Below are 17,088 nucleotides of genomic sequence, written 5' to 3'. Positions count from 1 at the left end.
CTGGGTTTTTCTCCAGGAGTCTTAAGACTGCCTGTAGGAAGGGTAGCATCCGTTGCAGCTAAGGAACTTCGACACCTTCCCACAGGGCTTCCTGCCTCGGCCTGCGCCTCCCTGCCCTCCTGCTAACGGTTCCCTCCTCCAGCTCCAGGCCCATCACACACCCTACCCTCAGCTGCCACATTGCTGTCTTACACTGTTGGTGCACTACCTTCCAGAATGCCCCACACTGCTGCCCTTGAGCATGCTTCTAAACCAACTGTGAGACCTTCTCTTGCCCGAGTCTCACAACAGACCTGGGAGGCAGAGGGAGGCAGGACAGATGTCTTTGGCAGATGAGGAAGCTGCTGGAAGTGGCACAGGTTAAGAGCATGGCCCAGTGAGGGCAGGAACCTAACTGTGGCCCTCACGTGGGGACAAGCTCACATGGAAAGGGTTCCATCCCACCCACTGGCATGTCCCCTGTGCCATACCTCCTCTATACTTAACATGTGCCCGCCAGCCTCTTCCTTCATGAAGACAGCCTCTGGGAGCCAATGCACAGGCAGGTTCTACAGAAAAGAGCCTCTGAGAGGCCTCAGCCACTTAGGAGCACACTGTGGGGAGCTCTTAGGGTGGCATACACACCTCACTAGGGGCACTGAGGTCAGGGTGAAGGGGGGTTTGATCTTTTTGTTTGACTGCAATGATATTTACTGGACCGGCTGTTGAATTCTCTGCCATGGCAACAGCTGGAGCCACACACAGCTTGTTCCCAGCACAGGGAGCAGCTGGGGGACCAGGATGCAGTTTTAACTGAAAGAGCAATGACATTTGTCAGTGATCCCTGGCCGGTAATGGACTCAATGACATTTCCTGCTAATCCATGGGTTTTTGTGCTCTGTGGTTTCATCTGTGGGGAATAGTATTGCCTTATTTGCAAAAAGCCACGGTCATGCTCTATGGCCACCCCACAGAGCTACATGGTAGGTGGATTTTCCACACCCACTCCCAACTTCTTATATATGTATTTTTTTTTAAAGGTTGATTTTTTTCCCCTTAATTTTAAATAACAGAAATGCACTGTCTCACAGTTCAGAAGGCCAGACGTGGCCTGTAGATATTTTTTAGTTTTGCAGCCTTTTAGGGCTGGCTCTGATCAAGACAGAGATCCTCATGGCCATGGAGGTGAGGGGCTCACGGTGGCTTAGAGATAAAGAATCTGCCACTGCTTCTCTATCCCCACTGTTCCCAGTGGACACGCTTTGCACAGTGAGGCATCACAGAGAATGGGATGCTCTGGTCCCCAGGCCTCTCTGCAGTGACACAAAACGGAAGAACCCTAGGGATGGGACTCAAACACTTCCCCTTCTTGGGCTTGGACTTCAAAGATGCCTCCCTGCTGCCAGCCCCATGGCCCAAGCTCCCAAGGCCCCAGTAGTGACTCCGTGGAGTCTAGTCTGGATGGGACATCTGTGTTCTCATGCAGAGGCTGTCCCTCCAGAAGGCTCCTGCCTAAAGAAATAGGGGCACAGTTGACACAAAGGGGCACAATTATCCTACAAGTTGACCAAGAGCCCAGTCTGCACTGGGGAAGCGCTTGCCATCTTTTTTGCATTTAGGGTCCCTTGGAGAATCTGCTGAAAGTCATCTCCCTGGATATACACACATAGGCACAAATGTTATGGTTTGGTTCTAGGCATTCCTGGAGGCCCCATAGCCCACCCACACCTCCTAAGGAGGAGTCACCAACCTCAGCAAGGACCACCTCCCCCACCACCCATGAAGGTCCTTGCAGTGAGTGAAGCGTTTCCAGGTGAAGGAGTGTGCACCTGAGGGGGCGGGGAGGGGCGGAAAGCGTGCTTGAGGGGAAGGGCACACACACTGCCCACACAGTAGGGAAAGGCTGCCGAGAAGGGGGCTTCCTCACCAGGCCCCGGAGCCCAGGAGGCAGGAGGCACCTCCCCTGTGGTGGGTCAGGATGCTGAGGCAGAACCAGAGGGCTCACCCCCCCAACACAGTGTGAAGTGCCATTAGCCTCCCCACTTCAGGCCAGGGGATGAGATTCTGGCAGCAGAAAGAATTCAGCCCAGAAGTTAGGAGGAGACACTGCGGTGAGACATCAGGCGCTGGAGTGGGTTGAGGGGAGAGCTCCCTGCAGGGACTGGGGGTCCAAGGAAGGGCCAGATGCATGGCATGACAGTCCCCTGCCCTGCTTCCATCAGGACAGCTCTGCTCCCCTCTGTTCCCACACCGTCTCAACTGGCATGTAAGATTTCACTTGGGAAAAGGAGTTGCTGATAAAACCATGTGTGACACCAGGCCTCACCTCTCTTTCTGTGACGCCTGTTCTGACCTGGGGGCAGGGCGAGGAGCCCCTCCCCACTCTAGGATTCGAAGCTTTTCTTGGGGAAGGTTTTTTTCCATCAAAGCCTGACAACAGAGTACACGTACACACACACACACACACACACACACACACACACACACACACACAGCTGGTAGCAGACCCTGCCTGACAGTTGTGAGGACATAGCTAGGAAAACAGCGAGGTAACTGGTACCAGGAGAGAAGGAACATTGGTCCTCTTTGTATTTCCACTGAAAGTGAAAAATGAACTTCTACACAGTAGGTCTTGCTGTATTGTGTGTGGGATTAATGAGACAAGGTAACTCATTCTTGTCTGCACACACTATTTCATCTGTGTTGTAATATTCCCTCAGTGACCTACCTTTTCAAGTGAACTGATCTGGGGGCTTGCTCTTCAGTGGGGCACACTGGGGAGCTTACATTAAGGGCACTCTGCTGCTCCCAAAGCACCTTTCTTGAGCCCTGGCGAGGACAAAGCCATCCCGCAGAGTCCACAGGCAAAGCTCCCCGCGGCATCCTCGGAAGGAGGCCAAAGGCACAGGAAAGCCGGCCCTGCCCCCTGATGGGCTAGGGATGGACAGAGGTGGACACCCAGGCTCCCCACACGAAGGGAACCTCCTCGGGCTGGGACAATAGCGGCTTCCCTCTGTCACCTAACATGGCTATGGCACCCACCAATTTCCCCCTAATTCTTCATGAACCTGTTTTCACTGCCAATGGAGTCATCCCTCAAGGTAGCCAGGACCATGCTTCTTTTCTGCTGTCTGAAGCAGGAGTGCCCTTCACTGGTTTTACACAGCCCTCCTTCAGACCTGAAGGTGGAATGTGGTGGGAATGGGGGCACTCAGGGACCCCTCATCCCCTGTTCACAGGATTCAGATAAACAAGGTCTATTATATCCAGTGTCACGTGTCTGGACGGGGGAGGGCAGAAATCAAAAGACAACTGGCCTCCTCCTCATTCCCTCCTGCGGGCCATGCACCTCCTGCCTCAGCTGGTCCAGCATGGCTCTTGTTCCCCAGTGTCCTAGTTGGGTGGCAGCAGGTCCTCTCTGTATAGGTGGGGGCAGGAAAGTCTAGTCCTGTCCCACCCACCATGGCCTGGGCCAAATGCAGCATGAACCCTGCTCCAAAGAGAGGGGCATCTGGGCAATGTGGCAAATAGGGGGTGCGGAGGAGCCAGGGATGGAGGGAGAGGCCGGGACTGCTCTGGATGGAGAGAACCCCTTTCCTCCAATGCCAGTGGCCTGCTTGGAGGCAGGGGGATGGCTCACTTGGCCTCCACCAGCCAAGCCAATGTTAGAATCCATCCTTGGCTGGCTGTGCCAGGGTTATGATTAAGTTACACAGGTCAGTGTCCCCATAAGGCTCAAATGCAGAGCCCGGGGCAGGCGGGCGGGGGGAAGCAGCTTGAGCACGTGCATTCGAGCACAGTCTCCTCTGTGGTCCCCAGAGCTCGCATGGAGCCTGCAGCTGCCATAGAGAGCTCATCACTTCCCACCTGACACTTCCTGGCACAGAATGCCAGAGCCATTCTCTGACCCCACACGTCTTCCATGCCCCACCTTGACCCTCCAGCCAGGAGTGTGCATGCAGTAGGCACTTAATCAGTATGTGCTGGCTGGCTATGTGGCAGGGTGAGGTGTGCATGGGCACCTGTGTCTGTGGCAGGTGGCCCCCAGCCCTGTAGTGTCCATAGGGAACTCACTTGAAGTTCTCTGGATACTCTGTGATGGCCATGTTGATAACATCCAGGGCATGCTGGTAGTGTTTCTGGGCAGAGAAGAGGAGTGCCAGCAGGTGGAGGGCGTTGGCATCATCCCTGCACATTTTCAGGGCCTCCTGCAGCTGCTCCATGGCACTGGAGATCTGCCAGAGAAAACTGCCAGTTTAGTGACCTTCTCCAAGGCCCAACCTCCCCCAGGACTTTGGTGCCAGCACCTGCCAACAAGGGCATAGCGGACTCAAGTGAGCTCCTGGGCCCTGGGTGGGGAGGGCTCATGCTCTGATGAGAAAACACACCCTAATGACATGGCAAGAGGGGTCTGCTGTCCCAAGTCAGGCCTGGGAAGTCACTGCTGCTCAGGCCTAAAGGGGAGCAGGATTATGGTGTGGCACAAAGGGTTTGGGCAGATGCCAGGGCTGTAAGAAAGCTACCCAGGTCATGAGCTACAGACCAAGAGATGGCCTCTTCTCCGCACAGTTTATGTGGTGATGGAGGCTGGCAGACAAATACCTCTTCCCACTCGGAGGGTCATAGTGGCAAGAGCTTAGGCTCTGGGGTGAGCTGGGGGCATGGGTCCCAGCTCTGCCACTTCATAGCTGGACCCTTTGGGTAGCCTCTCTGAGCTGCAATTCTTAGCCATCAAAGTAAGGATAATGTTCACGCCCATTACAGTGGCTGAGAGGGTGAGACGATATAAGAAAACGTCTGCACCGTCCTGGACATGAGTGAAAATGTACGTTTCCCTCTTCAAGCCCCCAAAGCCCAGGCAGCGACCAAGCAGGTAAGCCTCTTCCTTCTCATCATGAGGGATGTGTTCTCTCACACCCTCGGGACTGGCAGCTGCATCGGCTCTTGCAACCCTACCCACGTTAGGGCCCTATCCCCCCAGGAAGCTCGGGATTCTTTTCTAGAAAGTCTTGCTCCTTACCGAACCTCAGACGTGGGCCTCCCAGGCTCCCTGAGGGGCCTATGGTCCCGGGTATACCTGGCCCCAGCCAGGGGTCCACCCAGCCTCTCACCTGCTGTGAGCACTAGTGCCAGGCCCAGACTCCTCCCACGGGAGCTCCCTTTTGTGGAAAGTTCAAGGGAAGTGAAGGAAGCTAAGTGGTCACTGGTTCAGCTTGCCTGTGTCGCTGTAAGGCTACTCCTCCCTGGCGATTCTCCAGAGCACCCCATTATCCTGGGCTGAGTATCTAAATCCACAGCTGTCACTGCTCAGGCAGCCACACGTGCTCCGAGCAAGATGGGCTGGAGGGCTCCAGAGACCCAGGCAGGCCAGGTTTAGCCCAGAGTCCATTCCCTGAGGCTCCCAAGGTCTGGAGTCCCCAAGGAAAATGGGTGCTAGGCTCCACTGGCCTAGCCCTGCCATCTCTCTGGGAGGACAGACACCGTTCACCAGAGGTGGCTGAATAATTAAAGATATTAAAAAGATATCACCAAAGGTTTATCATGAACTTGATTGGTGTTTATACAGAAGGCTAAAATACAGTGGTCTCAGGTATTTCTGACCGTGTTCCTTGCAAAACCAGAGCAGAGTGATGCTCCTTGGGGAGAGCGGCAGAGAGGTACCAAGTGCCTCAACCAAGACCTGGAGTCTAGAACCATGGGGCACAGGGGGGAAAAGGGCTGGGACAGGTGGTGGCAGCCTGGAGGTGGAGGCAGGAGAGTGAGTTGAGGAGGGTGGTGGGCAGGTGCAAGAGGAGGAGAGAGAAGCAGCAAAAGGGAGAGGGAAGGAGAGCAGGGCCACCGGGGAGAAAAAGGCTGAGACAGGAGACCGGGAGAGATGAGTGACAAATCCAGTCAGGGTACACACAGGCGCTGGGACAAAGGTATGGGCATGGGGGTCCCAGTGATGGGAGTAAGGGTGCAGTGAGGGAAAAAGCCAGGCTGCTGCAGGGCTTGAGAGGAAGGTCAAGCAGACAGCAGCATGAAGCACCCAGGTGGCCCCAGAGCCAGGAGAATCAGCTTGCGGGACCACCTGAACACAACACTAGAGGCTAGGAGGTGACACAGACCAGGAGGCCAACTGCAGGCTAGCAGATAAGGCTCTAAATGAGTCAGGGCACAGGATGCTTAGAGCCACATGGCATGTCTAATGGGGGCAGAATGGGCTCTGGAGCAGAAACCTGGCTTCAGTGCTGGCTGAGCTGAAGCTCGGCAGGGTCCCAGTTCCTGCAGTATAAAACAGGGCCAAGGGCACCCTCCTCATCAGATGGAGGGCTCACCCAGCTCAGTGAGGGGCACAGCAGTACCCACGATTGCCAGGGCCGCCATCACCTGACCACCAGAGGATGGAGGCTCTGTTGGCTTCTCTCCAACAGTCTAGAGGCCAGCCCAGTTCCCTTGGTGCAGATACAGAGAGCTGTGCTGTGGGCGCCAAGGCTGTCTGCAGTCCCTGAACGGTCCAGAGACCAGCTCACTGGGTCAAGGCCAAGAGGTCCTGCTTTGGAGGCCAGGGGTGTGCACCGAGCCCCAGCCTATGTGAGGCACGCACATGAAAAGCAGAGGTTCCCAAGGGCCTGGGAGAACGGGGAGCCCTGGCCCTTTTATGAAAGGTGACCCACTGGATGGATGACTGCCTGGCCTTACTCCCTGGATGGACCAGTGTCCTCACAGCACCAACAGCTCAGCTGCTCAGCTTGGGAAAGAAGGTGGGTTGGGCAGTGGTGGTAGCTCCAGTGGGGCCAAGGTGGCCAGGGGATAGGAGGCCCCCTACCAGGTCCTAGAGGCTGAGCCTAATGGTACTGTCCACAAGGCCAGGGACAAGCTCTGGGGTCCACAGAAACAGCTCTGTGTGTCAGTCACTCTGCTCTCCTAGATCTGTGGAGAAAGCCCAGTGGAGGTGAGGACATAAATACTTCCTGTGGTCACTCATCAACTTCTCAGGAGACCGAACTGTTCAAGGGAGTGTGAGGACAGAGAATAATCCCTTCCTGTGTGCCCATGGGCTCTACCACATTTTCTGACTCAATCCTTACTAGGTCCCTCTGAGGTGGCGTATGAAGATGCTCAGATAACAGATAAAAAAAACAGAGACTGAGAGAGGTTAAGTCACTTGCAAAGGGTCACGTGGCTAGTAACAGCAGTGGTGCCAGGAGCAGACCCGCAGCCCTCGGGGACCTGGGACTCAGGAGATATGACAACCCACCTGGCGGACGAGGGCCAGCTGCAGGGAGACATAGAGGATGACCTGGGGGTCACCGGGCGCCAGCTGCTGGGCTCTGTGTAGGGAAAGGGAGCGACAGGTCAGTCAGTGAGGATTGAGCACCCAGTGTGCGATGTGCGCCTCCAGTGTGCCAGCCCTGTGTTGTGTGCCGCAGGGCAAAATGTCAAGGATTCTCAGAGGGTGCCTGGTAGGGGAAGATGGTGCTGGCAGCCTGTCAGCAGCAGGCTCCAAGAGGGCTGGCTCTGCTGAGGTGGGGGGCCATCTGGGGAGGGGAGGACTGGGGGATGGGCATTGCCTCTCACTCTGGGCAACTGTTAGCCTGGCTGAGGCCCTACGGTGGCCTTGTACAGAGCCCGAAGCCTGACCTCTCCATCACAGGATAGAAGGGAACACTCCTGTGCATGGAGGGCCTGGGAATGGCCTCTCTGGGAGAGAAGACTTGGGAATGAAGAGCTAGCCCAGGCAGCTCAGCGGGGGTTGGCGGGGATGAGACTCTTCTGACTCGCTGGGTTCAGGAACAACCTGCCCCAGAGAGGGGCTGGATGTGCTACATGTTCCCACAAAGATGGCACAGGAGTCTAGGGCAGGCCCCAAACCAGCAGTTTCCACATCAGTCCTCAGAAGGAGTAAGACACACAGGGCTGGGAGGGCAGAGCCCTGCAACAGGCCAGAGGAGCCCAGAAGGATGCTTGGGAGGGACCCAAGGCTGGGATGGAGTCAGGGACTTAGCAAGGAGGAGGCCTAGGGAGGGCCACCACAGGGGAGGGGCTTCTCTGGCATCCCCTCCCCTCCTTCCCTGCAGGACCCCACCTTGGCTGCCAGGATATCTCTGAGCAAGGGGGTGGGGGTGGGGGTTGCAGTGATTCTCACAGTCCTCTGGTTGAAGACTGGGCTGGGAGGAGGCAAACACCAATTCTATGTCCCTGCTACTAATACAAGGTGCGTCTCTAGTTATCTCACATAATTATCACAACAACAATGGGCTATCACTCCCATTTTAGAGGCCTAAGCTCCCAAGGGCAGGGGCCAAGCCTGGGGGCACTCTACCTGCCCACCGAGCTGGGTGTCCTGGTCAATAAAATGGGGATGGAAACCATTCAGTTTACACCAGAGGGCTCACTGGGATAAAGCATTTGGATGTGCTACCTCGGGCCTCTGCCGTGGCGGGGCCCTCCTTACCTCTCCAGTGTCTGCAGTGCTTTCCGGTGCAATTCGTCTTGCTTGGATTTCAGAGTCGCTGCAGGAGACAAGACAGAGACAGAGCCATGAGCGGCTGCTGAAGGGGTGCCGACCCAGCCCCGCCCCATCCAGGCCACTCAGGCTCTGCAGGGAGAGGCCCCACCAGGGCCCTATCTGGCCAGTGCTTGCACACTCCAGTGGTTCCGGACTGATGCCACCCACCGCCCTCGTTACCAGAGGTAGGTGTTAGGTGTCCACTTGGCCCCAGCTTCCCAGCGTGTTTCTTGCCACACCAGGGCCTTCCACGGCCACCTGAGCCTTGAGAGACAGGTTACCACCACATGCCTCCTCAGGCTTCCTTATCTACAGGCTTCTTCTTTTTTAACCACTTTAACACATTTTTTTTTTTTTTTGGCAAAATTTTTTTTACATTTATTTATTTTTGAGAGACAGAGTGAGACAAAGTGAGAGTGGGGGAGGGGCAGAGAGAGAGGGAGACACAGGATTGGAAGCAGGCTCCAGGCTCTGAGCTCGAACCCACAGACCGTGAGATCATGACCTGAGCAGAAGTCGGACGCTCAACTGACTGAGCCACCCAGGTGCCCCACCACTTTAACACATTTTAAGTGTTACATTTTAAGGGCAGGTGTTTGAAGCCTTAGCTGCAGACTGAACTACCTGGGAAGCTTTAAAATGATTGTCATCCAGACCCCAGCCCAGCCCTGGTCAGATTACTCTTCCAGGTTTGGTCTGCATGGGGCCCCATAACTCCCCTTCCTGCAACGACACAGAAATAGGTGGCTGCCTCATCGATGGGGGGTGGGGGGGACACACAGCTGAGCTGGCAGGGTTGGGGATAGAATGCCAGGTTTGGGGTGGCCGGAGTGGAATCCATCCGCCAAGCACAAGTATTTATTAAGCACCAACTGTGTACCCAGCAGTATGCCACGTGTCAAGCGGGGGTTAAAAGACCCTAGAAGGTCATAGCAGTGCTGAGGGCAAGAGCAAAACAGAAGAAAGACACCATGGGGTTCGGGCAGGCAGCACAGTACAGACTACAAGCACTACAGGAGTTCTAGAGGCAGGTATGAGCTCCTCTGCCCAGGAGCTGGGGCCTGGGAGGGTGGGGAGAACTGGGTCCATGAAGAGGGCATGTGTAAGAGTGTGAAGTCTGGGTAAAAGACTGGAAACTGGACTGAGGGGTGTGTGTGTGTGTGTGTGTGTGTGTGTGTGTGTGTGTGTGTGTGTCTGCACTCAATGGAGATGTGTTGGGGGTAGGCACTGGTGGGACAAGACGCCTGAGAGGCTGCTGGGAAGTCTGAGCCCCCCAAGCGGACACCCCTAGGCTGTGGCACTCACCGTCAGTGGCCTGCAGACTGTAGGTGAGACCCAGTGCCAGGTAGCCCTTGGAGAGGAACTCCCCGGCTTCCTCCCTCAGGTCGATCACCATCGTGGCAAAGTGCTCTGCCTCCTCCAGCTGCAAAGAGGACAGGCAAAGGTCAGTGGGAGGGCTTTCCTGGACTCAGTCACCAGCCTGGGACACTCAGAACTACAATCCCTCATGTGTGGGCAGCACAACCAGAGGCCACGTGGCTTGTCTGAGACCACACAACCACGGAGTGGAAGAATCAAGGCTGTTTCCTCCATCAGCGACTCCCTGGAACTCCTCCCTGCAACCCAAGGACCTGTGATCAGTGTCAGAGGAGAAAGCTTCCCTCGCTCCAGACATTCTAGCTCCCCCAAAAGGACTCTGCCTAGAGCATGGACCCAGGACCAGGCCAGCTAGTGAAAGCTCCTTTCATCATCTGGCCTCTGTAGGAGCCTCTGTCTGTCTCTGCCCTGTGTGGCAGAGAGAGGGAAGCCAGGGCTGGTGGGGGTGGGGGGCAGGCAGGGCTCGGGGACTGGGCCCTGGGGACACCGCCCACCCTGCAGAGTGGGCAGGCTGCCACTCTGGCTCTGTCTGTGAGCTGGCTCCCTGACACAGGGAGCTCAAACTTTTCAGGGGAAAAAGGCCTGAGGCTGTTTTTGTCCCGGGAGCAGGAAGAACTGTTCCGGTTGGAAAGGAACCAACTGGCGCAGGTCACGTGCACACACACCATCACACGTGTCACGTGACACGAAGAGGGGCTCCCACGGGGGTCAGGCTAGTCAGGGAGACGGGGGACAGCTGGGGGATGGTCTCAGCCGTGCCCACTCATGGCCCACAGGCCTTGAAGAGGCCCCCTCCCTCCTCCTCAGCCCAGGTATGGCATCTGCCCACATGCCTGGCATGGCAATGTACTGGTCTTAGTGTTCCTGACAACAAAGATGGGAGCCACCCCACAGCTAGGGGGCTGAAGGGACCCTACCCCAAGCCCCGCTGCCATCCAGATGTCAAGGCCCCCTGTGTGGGGCATCTCGCCCCCAGGAGAGGTCCATAAAGTCAGACAACCAGGGAACAAAATTCAAACCCAAGTTGGCTTCTGACACTTGTGCCAGTGCTGCTTCTACCCTGTTCTTGTCCCTGCCACCCCACCCTGGCAGGAGAGGGTCAGCTCTGTGCATCTTGTGGCCTGACCACTGGCCACAGCCGGGGCGACGGTGGACCCTCCCTCCCTGGAATGTGGAGTTGAGATCCCAAGACAGAGGCCATCAGCAGAGGGGAGATTAGTTGGGGAGTCTGCCCTTTGTGCACAGTCGGGGTACATTCTGTGCAGGGAAAGGGCTGAAGGAGCAGAGAACCCACTGTGAAGGGAGGGAAACAACAGAACCCAAACACAAGGAAGTAGAACATGTGAGCTGACAGCCCAGACAGAGATGGCGGGTGGGGGACTGAATCCCTGTGTGGCCTGCCCACCATCTCCGACCAGGGCAGTGCTCCAGCCCCCTCATGCTGGTGCTCTAGCTGCTGGCCTGGACAGCAGGCCACCTCCAGGTTGGTGGGCTGATCACTGAGAGGAGTAGGGGGTCCAGGGACCTGAGCTCTGACACCATCAGGCCCTAGGATTCACAGTTGGGGAAAGGCCATAGCTCAGGAAACTCCTCAGCTGCCTGCTGCCCATCTCAGCTGGCCAGGGGGGCCAAGCCTGTAGCAGCTAAGATCTGTTTTCCTTGCACCACCTGGACCAGCAGGACCTGAGGCAGGGGGGTGGGGGTGGGGGTGGGGGTGGGCTTGGGGGCCTGAAGTCAGAGCCAGGTTGAGAGAAAATCCCTGGAAGATGAGCTCCCAGACACAGACTCTGATACTCACCTGGCACCTGACAGCTGTGGGGCCTGGAGCAAATCACTTAATTTCTATGAGGACCCAAAGGTCCTCTTCTGCAAAATGGGGAGTTGGACCCCACCTCCAACTGCTCCTCCCCACAAACCTCCACCAAGGCTTCTGCAGCAGCAGGCTCTGTGATGGGCCTAGCTGAGGAACCCAGTGATAAGGGGGCAGGATGCCTGGGTGAGTTCACAAGGAAACCCCGCAAGTGAACAGGGTGGCTCTTAATTAAGGCTCCCTGTGTAATGCTGGCATGGGGCTACTGGAGCTCCAACAGAAGGACAATCATGTGGCTGTGGTTGTCCAAGGAGGACTCATGGTGGGGGGCATGGGGGTCAGGAGGGACCAAGAAAAGGGTTAAGTGAGTAAACTCCACCTTTCCTCCTTCCTAACATCCCATTGCTGACACGGCTCATCGCGTACAGTCTTTAGGCATCATTATGCCCCATCCAAACAGGAGCAAGCTTGTTTATAAACCACCAATTACCAGTTACAGAAAGAATCTAGAAACCAATTACATCCATGTGTATACCTTGTCCTTGGTCCTTCCTATGACCATGTCCTTCTACTCAGCAAATGCCGGCTTCTATCTCCTCCTTCCCAGGTAGGGAAGGTGCTGAGAACAAGGCTCAACAATTACTGGCAAACAGGGAGAAGTTACTCTCCAGTTCACACACATCATACTCTGGATTAGAAGAGCTCGCCACACTTTAGTTTTAAAAAGTGAAAACAGGGGCACCTGGGTGGCTCAGTCAGTTAAGTGTCCAACTTCTACTCAGGTCACAGTTCACGGGTTCGAGCCACACATCAGGCTCTGCGCTGACAGTGTGGACCCTGCTTGGGATTCTCTCTCTCCCCCATTCCCTCTCTCTTTCCACTCCTCTCCTACTTGCACACTCTCAAAGTAAATAAATAAACTAAAAACATACATCCTTAACTTGTCCAACTTGTGGTCCACTCTGACCCCCAGGTCAGGAGCCTTCCTCAGTCAGTACTTGCCAGCCTTGTTTGTCCATGTAGTTTAAGCACTGTGTCAGCATTTGTCTCAAATCAAACTCACAAAGCTTGAATATACCATTTTCCCTAGATGCACAACACTATTTTGGTTCCTACCACCTATTACAAAGCAGCCTTTCCGCATGAGGAGTCACTGCAGTGATGATAAAGGGGAAAAAATATCAATTGTTTTAAATATGTCAACGTACAACATGCTAACATACAGTATTAATATAGATGGGAGCTCTAACTGGTCAGCGAAAGGAAAAAATGCTGTCACAGCAAACAAAACAAAAACAAAACAAACCCAAGATTTATATGTATTTTAAATATATTTTAAAAACAAGAAATATGTATATAAATATACAATATGTATATTATATATTTACATAAGTATACATATATATACACAAGTATATACACACACATATACACACTACACACACACATAAACAAATATGTACACACACAATGCACCATTCCTCTTCATCTAAGACATGAGTGGCAATCCTAAAGCCCTTGAGAAAGTGGCTTTGTCATGTTTGTTCTGAAATACTAAGTGCCCAGCCAAGTCCACACTCAGTTCCACACTCAGGAATAAGCTCTCCACACGGATAGCAGGGCAGCCTTGAAAGCTGAGAACACAAGCCTTGGGACCAGACTTCTCACACTCAAATCCTGGTTTGGTTACTTACTAACTGTGTGACCTTGGGTAAGTCACCTCACTTTGCTGTGCCTCAGTTCCCTCTTCTGTAAAATGGTGTGACAAGTGTTTGTCTGTGAGGCAGTTGCTGGGAGGACTGAATGAGATAAGACACAGTGAATGCTCGGAGCAGTGCTTGAATAAATGTAAACTATTATCATTAGCTAGTGAATTTCTATCTATAATTAGTTGCATCTTCCAGAATTCTCTTAGGCATCAGCCTGACAGATGTGGCAAGTGCCATCTGAATAAAGTCCTCATGCCCCCTTGTACATGACCTCTCTGACAAATCAGGAAGTCGCATCAAAGACTGTCCTGGAATCCCAAGGGGGTACTACTGCCTGCCTTTTATCTCCTGCCTCAGAAAAGGAGACAATACAGAAGGACCAGCTGGGTCTCCGCAGCCCTGTGCAGTCTACTGTGTCAGCTGGTCAAACCCTCTGACCCTCTATCCACAGTCCAGAACACACAGACCTACACCCACTAACCTACCCTTTGTAACAATACTCACCCCTGCTGTGGGTAACACACTCAGAATGATATTTTACATCTTATTCTCTGATAGTCTATTTCAATTTTTTCTTAAGAAAGAGTTCTATTTCACAACCCACGAACGGGTCTCAGCTTCCGACGGGAAAGCCACAGCTCTAATCCAGGGGCTGACTGAGCTGCCCATCTACAGCCACCCCCATCAGCTTTCTCCCTGGGACTCCCTCACTTGGCCTTTTCAGTCTCCAGACACTTCCTATGGTGGCCTCAAAAGTTGGCAGCTGGTGGCTCTGCAGTTGGGGCTGCTGTTTCTGCAAGATTAGCTCAGATTACAGTGCTGGGCCCTCCTTGCTCAACCACACTCTTCCAGGGTGACAGGTTTTTAAAGTTCTTTTCAGCTGTTCTCCTTCCAGTGATACACTACTTTTTAAATATCTCCTTTACCTATGGCAGTCGTGTAACTTCGCCATGAACCCCACATAGAGACCCCCTCCACGCCCCTGCCATTCCAGAGAGGTTTAGTGCAACCTGGTGCATCATAGCACCGCTGCCACCTGATGGAACAGGTGTCTCACAGCTGAAGGTTCTGGGGCACAGAGAGCTTAGGGGACCTGTTCGAGGCCACCTGGCTAGTGACAGAATAGAGTTTCTAACTCAGGTCTCCTGAGCCTACATCTGGATCTTTCTGAGCTACCTGATTCACAGCTGCCCTCTGTGGGTCTTCACTCTCTTCCTCTCTGACCCTTTGGGAAAAGGAGGCAATGAAGGTTCTAACGTGTGGACCCTTTGCTTTGGCTTTCCGGAAGTAAGGGAAGTGTTCCCATGACTTCACAAGTTCCTAACGGCTCTCTGGTCTTCCTGACTTGGTCCCTACACAGACAGGCTTCTGACTTACACACTTTGCTCTTGCTTGGCTGCCTTCTGCTTCAAGGGCTGCCTCATTCATCTCGCATGGGGCCAAAGAGGTTGTACCCCTGGCATTTCATTCTCTTCCTCTTCCTGGGAACCAGAGAAAGTTCCTTTCTGAACCTCTCCAGTTTCTCCTCAGTCCCTTCCCATGGGGCTCAGGGCCTGTTGTCAACTGCTCCACTGAAAATGCACTTTTCCCTTCCCAGGAGGAACAGGACGAAACTTCTGTATTTCCACAGGCTAGCGGCAGGATTGCCGGCACTCTGTCTTCCCTGTCTCTTAAACACTCATCTTCCTGGCTCTGGCCACCCCTGAATCTGAAAAATGGAGGTAAAAACACAAAAGCATGTGCTTTCTGAGAACCTGCTGTTTTGAAGGGTCTGTCACAGGGATAGCTGCCATTCATCAGGTACTTGCAACATGGTAGGCAGCAACACTGCTCAGCTCTGGTGTTCACAGCCACCTGTAAAGGGTGGATGTGACAGTTTCCATGGTACAGATGAGGCATGGAAAGGGCAAATTACTCCCCTAAAGTCACACAGCTACTGAGCGGGCAGGGATTTGAACACGATCCTCTCTGTCTCCAAAGCCTGCACTATTTGCACGGCCTCATACCGCCCCCTCGGGAAGAGGCCCAGAGACAGCATACAGACCTTTCCAAAGAGGAGCATGGTCTGCTTTTCCATTTCATAACGCCCTTCTTGTGTGCGAAACACAGCACACATGCACACCCCCAGCTCCTGTCCTCCTAGGGAAGTTACACCTTTTTAAATTAAATACATTTTAAGTAATTATGTTTGGAGAGAGACTAAAAAATATTTACATCTCTTTCCTTCTTGCCCCCAAACTGGCTGGGGACCTTAGCAAGACATCGGCCATGGCAAGGCAGGAGGCTACCACACGCAGCAGCAGTTACTGGGTCAGAGCCTGGGATGCCCCCCTCCACCCGCCACCTAGGGGAGCCTCAGGCTAAGCCTTGGGGCCAGTACTCTCCCACCTGACCCCATACCTGACCCAGGAGCAATCACCTTGCATCAAACCCCACGTCAGCCAGCATGTGGCCATGCAGGTCCCTCTGCCTGGTGCCCTCCTTCCCCCACCACTACCCGAGGACAACCTGGCTCTCAGACCCAGACCTAGCCTAGGGTGTCCCATGCTGGCTCTGGGCATGAGGACAGGACGTGGGGACAGCAGGTGCTCCACCTCTGGGCACATGGCCACCGAGGCCGGTTTAACCCAGCACAACTCGTTTTTCAAATGTCCCAGTTTCAGCCTGCAACCTGGGCCAAGTTGTCCACCCCTAGATTTCTGTCCCCAGCTCACGGGGCTTGGCTGGGCAAAGGCTGGGGCTGCTGGGGGCTGTTGTGAGCCAGAAGAGCTGCAAAGGCAAGAGACAGAGGTGGCATCAGATGCCTTTCACAAACTGTGCTCCATCCCAAGTACTAGCACCCCTCTGCCCACCGAGGTCAGACCTGTTCTTCCTGTTTGTGGTCCTGCAAATAGAAAGTGCTGGGCCACCCCTCTCCCAGCCTCCTTGGAGAACAGGCTGCCCTTAGCTACCCACGGTCTGCTCTCTGCCCATGCCAACTCGGGAACCTGAGAACCACTGAACCAGAGGCAGACTTTCCACACTCATCCCTCCCAGCCAGCTGGGGCGGGAGTCATTCTATAAGATATTAGCGGACACCTAACCACATGCAGGGTTCTTTGCTGGGGACAGAGATGCGGGGTGCAGTGTGGTAAGGAAAGAAGCTCCCCGACTATTGGGAAGAGAAGTACCACACAAGGCAGAATTGGTTGTCCAGTGATTGGGCTCATCGGCAAGTAGGATCTATCCAATAAGCACCAGACATTAACTCTGACCTGGGGTTTAAGAAGGAAGAGAGACAGAAACTTAACAGGAACCCATGGGGGAGGGGAAGGAAAAAAAAAAAAAAAGGTTAGAAAGGGAGAGAGCCAAAGCATAAGAGACTGTTGAAAACTGAGAACAAACTGAGGGTTGATGGGGGGTGGGAGGGAGGAGAGGGTGGGTGATGGGTATTGAGGAGGGCACCTTTTGGGATGAGCACTGGGTGTTGTATGGAAACCAATTTGTCAATAAATTTCAGAAAAAAAAAAAAAAAAAAAAAAAGAAGGAAGAGAGACAGTTTCTGCCCTCAAGAAACACTGGTGATTACAATGTAATGTGCTAGGTGTCCAAGGCAGGTATAAATGGGACTTTAGGGAGGTGCAAGGGTTCCAGGTTAGGGACGGCCACCAGGAGGCCTGGCCCTCCAGCATGTCCTGGCTCTAGTCTGGACCCAACTGAAACCCCATCTCAAACCAGCCCCC

The 17,088-nt window shown here is 54.1% G+C and overlaps 1 protein-coding gene across 2 annotated transcripts in view; it reads right to left on the bottom strand.

Annotated features, from left to right (window-relative positions):
- Positions 1-17,088, bottom strand: part of TTC7A (tetratricopeptide repeat domain 7A) — a 126,770-nt gene that overhangs the window by 38,920 nt on the left and 70,762 nt on the right. For both annotated transcript variants that reach the window (XM_047851897.1, XM_047851898.1), the window contains 4 exons: positions 9,776-9,893; positions 8,417-8,474; positions 7,220-7,292; positions 4,054-4,214 (listed from right to left, as the gene is read on the bottom strand). In XM_047851897.1, the coding sequence (XP_047707853.1) occupies positions 4,054-4,214; positions 7,220-7,292; positions 8,417-8,474; positions 9,776-9,893 (410 nt within the window). The remainder of the gene's footprint in view (positions 1-4,053; positions 4,215-7,219; positions 7,293-8,416; positions 8,475-9,775; positions 9,894-17,088) is intronic.

This window comes from Prionailurus viverrinus, chromosome A3, assembly GCF_022837055.1.
Source record: "Prionailurus viverrinus isolate Anna chromosome A3, UM_Priviv_1.0, whole genome shotgun sequence".
NCBI lineage: Eukaryota > Metazoa > Chordata > Mammalia > Carnivora > Felidae > Prionailurus > Prionailurus viverrinus.
This window is presented reverse-complemented; position numbering and strand designations above follow the sequence as displayed.